The sequence below is a fragment of the Poecilia latipinna genome, unplaced genomic scaffold (genome assembly GCF_001443285.1).
Source record: "Poecilia latipinna isolate Pla-1442-1.1 unplaced genomic scaffold, P_latipinna-1.0 Scaffold1291, whole genome shotgun sequence".
Classification (NCBI taxonomy): Eukaryota; Metazoa; Chordata; class Actinopteri; order Cyprinodontiformes; family Poeciliidae; genus Poecilia; species Poecilia latipinna.
In genome coordinates this window covers 170,073-173,953 of record NW_015113907.1, presented here as the reverse complement: position 1 = coordinate 173,953, position 3,881 = coordinate 170,073, and the positions used below count along the sequence as shown (strand labels likewise).

Here is a 3,881-nt window from a genome sequence, read left to right as displayed (position 1 = left end):
ACATTGTGTGTGTGTGTGTGTGTGTGTGTGTGTGTGTGTGTGTATATATATATATATATATATATATATTTTTTTTTTTTTTTTTTTAAAGGATGCCTTGTGACTTACTTTTAAAGATGACAGATAACGTCAGACATTCCATACATTTTTTTTTTTTTAAGTAAGAATCCCAGTCTTTGTATTTGCAGTCTTTGTTTTATGCAGGCCTTACCTTTGTTACAATTCTCTTTAGTCTGTGTCAAATTTTGATGCATATTCTTTTTACATATTTAAGACAAATATTTTTTGCAGTAATCTGCAATTCACTATGTGTTGTGGCTCAAATGTGATCTTGAATGCTATTTTGTCTTAGCATTATTCAGGTCTGAGTGAGCTCCAACTGCTGAATGCAAGACTAAGAAGCCTAAAAGTTTCAGAGCATTGGCCTGTAAAATGACATTTTAGGATTGTATTGAAAAGTTCATTTTCATACTGTGCAGGGCAAACATATCGCATTTTTACGCATCTGAAATACAGAAATCTAGGGTAAATAGTGCCAGGAGATACACAGTCAAAGGGAAGACTGCTGTTTTAATGGCTGCACAGCAGACATACATTAATACTGTCTAAAAGGATGGCAAGCCACAAAACGATCTGATAAACTGTTGCCGTTGTTTGTTGTCTCCATTTTTATTGATTTTCTACAGCTTTTTGTGTTCATCGATTGCGCTTGCTCCCCACTCGGGAGCAAAGGTCTAACTATTTTAAGTTTGAAGAGTTATTAAATTGCAGCATTACATTCCATTACATAATAACACTGTCTGCTTCAAATGGTGCAAGTCATTCTTGTCTTGTGATAAATCAATTAGTTCGGCTGCTAAGTCAGTTTACTCTTCAAATGCACCTGAAAAAAACAAATAAAAAAAAAAAATAAAGACGATATTTCCAACTGAGCCATTATAATTCTCTTCACTTTACCAGATGTACCAAATATTGCTTACAACAACAATAACACGAGCCTTTATAATTCTGATCCCCTATAATGAATTTTGAACCCTATGGACCTACAAGGATTTTGGCGCAATTCCTTCTATTGAGAACCACAATAACCTGAGATAACGATCTCGCACACAGCGCATACTATACATCAGCCATCTGAACGCTATTAAACCCGGGTGAAAAGGATGGGAATGGTGTTTATTGTTATCTGTTTTCAAAAGCCCTTATAACAGGTTGGAGCTTAAGACAGATTGTGGAAATCCGTTAATTCCCTGAAAGAAAAAAAAAAAGAAAAAAAAAAGGAGATGTATTGCCTTGTATGAAATCGCAGGATTTGCTGGGACGGAGATGAATTTAACCAGTAATAGCTTTACCTCCGCTGTGCACATTGTCAGCGAAGTCAAACTGAAAAGACTGCAACACAAAGATAAGACACAGGATGTATGATCGTGAATATAAACCACATTTATGGATATATAACCATGAAGCTGCACCTTTGTTGCATCTTTATTCCGATTTCAACCACTCATTTGCTATGGGTGGTTAAATGTCAGCCAGGAGTTGGTTTGTGTAACTTTCAGAGCAAATCTACAAATTAATACAAGATCGTTTGTCATTAAAACTGAGCATTAGAAGCAATATGAAATTAATTCAAAGGCTAATCCTTAAATTCATCATACACAAGCATGAGACCACACCAAAGGTGTCCGTCTATAAGTCCAGGTTTCTAATACCAAGCAATCCCCTTTTCTCTAAAACCTCAACAATGAGGATTTTAGGAGCTCTCCACTTTTCATTTTATGCAGTGAAATCTGATTTTGCTTGAAGAAAGGAATGAGGCGAGATTAGCCGAATCTGCCGTCCTCCCTAACCTCTTCACAAAACTGCCCAGATTAGCTCAGAATTAAGTTTCAACCGTTTTATGTGTCTGGTCCACAGGGGGATTATAGTTTTACTTCCATCTTTTTTTTTCTTCTTTCTTTTTGCCTATAAGGGCCAGACTTGCTCTTGTAGAAGGAGTAGAAGCAGAGGAGCCACTGAGAGGGAAGTATCACAGAGTGTTAGAGGCCTCTATCTGGTTATCACTACTGCTTTTGAGCTCAAGGAATTCCCTTAAAAAATGGACGGACACATCAAGATGGAAAGACAAAAGTTTCCGTTCACCATTGAGAACATTCTGAACAAATATCCTAGCAGTATTGGAGGCAAACAACCATGTGGAACAAGAGTTCTTGGACTGAAGGAGAAGATGGTGTGTCCTGAGCCTGTTCATCACGCCTGCTTGTGCTGCTGTTTCTGCTCCCACTGCGCTGACATGCTGCACTCTGATCTCATCCATGGCGGTAGGAACAAACCATCAGCTGTCTTTGCATAAAGTGACTATGGAAATTCAGTTTTATGTTCTGAAACCCTGAAGGCAACACTTTGGCCATGTAAAGGCGGGGTTGTAGCTCATAAAGCTATATAGACTCTCAAGCTACAGGTGTTACTAGTGAAGATTTATATGCAGATTTATTTAATGAGGACAAGGAAGTCGGAAGACTTAAAAAACTGGCACCCAAGTAAGAGATTTAAAAGCGTTTTCCAGTGATGCAGTCTGCCTGTCGTTATCACGTGTCAAATGAACCCCATGTGATAAAAACTGGAAATCAAAACAGATATCCTGTCAGCATTAATGTAGATATTGCAGTTTCTGGTGCAGTTCTGACCAGCATTGTAATTTTAAGCCTTGTAGACACTGGTCAAGTTTCACCATAATCCACATTATTAGTCTGTGGTTCACATCTGAAGAACCTTACTGTCAAAACAACACTGCCAGTCTGTCTGAAGTATTTTCTCTCACTCTGTTTGTCAGAAAAACACACCCTTCTGTGACTGTCTTGATTTATAGTGGCATTCCAAATTATAGTTAATAATCCATGTAGCAGCTTCCTGTTTTTGTGGATATGACTCAAAATGATCTTTTCAGTTTCAGAAAAGTGCATTTGTCATTTTCATTTGATGACATATGTGAATCTTGTTGCAGCCTGTCAGTATGGATGGAATCCAGCAGCTATGGTCTCAGAGACGTGCCGGCTTGGGGAGGCTCACAGGGAGGAGCAGCATCCTAAGGGGGGCCAGGTGCAGAGGCGAACCAGGCGTCACCGTACAATTTTCACCGAAGAACAGCTGGATGCACTGGAGGAGCTGTTCCTGCAGAACCAGTACCCAGATGTAAACGCGAGAGAGAAACTTGCACAGCAAACTAACTTAAGAGAAGAAAGAGTAGAAGTAAGACAGCAGCTGCATGTGTTGCTAACGCTTGATGGAGAGGTTTCACTGTCTTTTGATTATGTGGACATGAACAATCCTGCCAAATATTGCAAATGAAGAATGGGAGGTATTAAATAATATTTCTGTCTCTTTTCTTCCTGGTAGGTTTGGTTTAAAAACCGAAGAGCAAAATGGAGACGTCAGAAAAGACTGTCATTTGTAGTCGGAAACACTGAAAACTAATTTCTTTCATATAGATTTACAGCAACGTGGAAATTTATGGAAACCTTAAGTTATATTTTTTTGCTCATGATTCAAATAAATAGCCAAGTTCATGAACAAAATGGATCTAATTGTGTCAATTTGATCAAATGAACCTGCATGCAGAGACTAGCAATATACGCTAATCTCTGCGTATATTTTGACATTTAATTTAATCCATATATCAAGAATATAAGAAGTCGTTTTGTAAAACGGCTTCTTGTCATGTGATTATGATCTAATAAATACTTTCATGACTCTATTGTTTGTGAATAACCTCGCTAGTTTTGTCGTACAACAGAACAAAGTTGTTTATTTGTAAAACAAAGTTGTTGTTTGTAAAAGTCTAATGCACAGACTTTTTGAGAAAAAGTCTTAAAGAAAATGTG

General features: G+C 37.8%; 1 protein-coding gene across 1 annotated transcript; it reads left to right on the top strand.

Moving 5' to 3' along the window:
- Positions 1-1,752: 1,752 nt before the first annotated feature.
- Positions 1,753-3,566, top strand: LOC106961350 (homeobox protein goosecoid-2). The gene is made up of 3 exons (XM_015055032.1): positions 1,753-2,321; positions 3,005-3,249; positions 3,397-3,566. The coding sequence occupies exons 1-3, from the start codon at positions 2,099-2,101 to the stop codon at positions 3,472-3,474; spliced, it is 546 nt and encodes a 181-aa protein (XP_014910518.1). The 5' UTR covers positions 1,753-2,098; the 3' UTR covers positions 3,475-3,566.
- The last annotated feature ends 315 nt before the right edge of the window (positions 3,567-3,881 follow it).

Bases quoted from the DNA above. Each gene is read 5' to 3' on its own strand.
- LOC106961350 (XM_015055032.1), top strand. From the start codon at position 2,099: ATGGACGGACACATCAAGATGGAAAGACAAAAGTTTCCGTTCACCATT. The intron at 2,322-3,004 runs GTAGGAACAAAC...ATCTTGTTGCAG, and splicing joins CTCTGATCTCATCCATGGCG to CCTGTCAGTATGGATGGAAT. The intron at 3,250-3,396 runs GTAAGACAGCAG...TCTTCCTGGTAG, and splicing joins TAAGAGAAGAAAGAGTAGAA to GTTTGGTTTAAAAACCGAAG.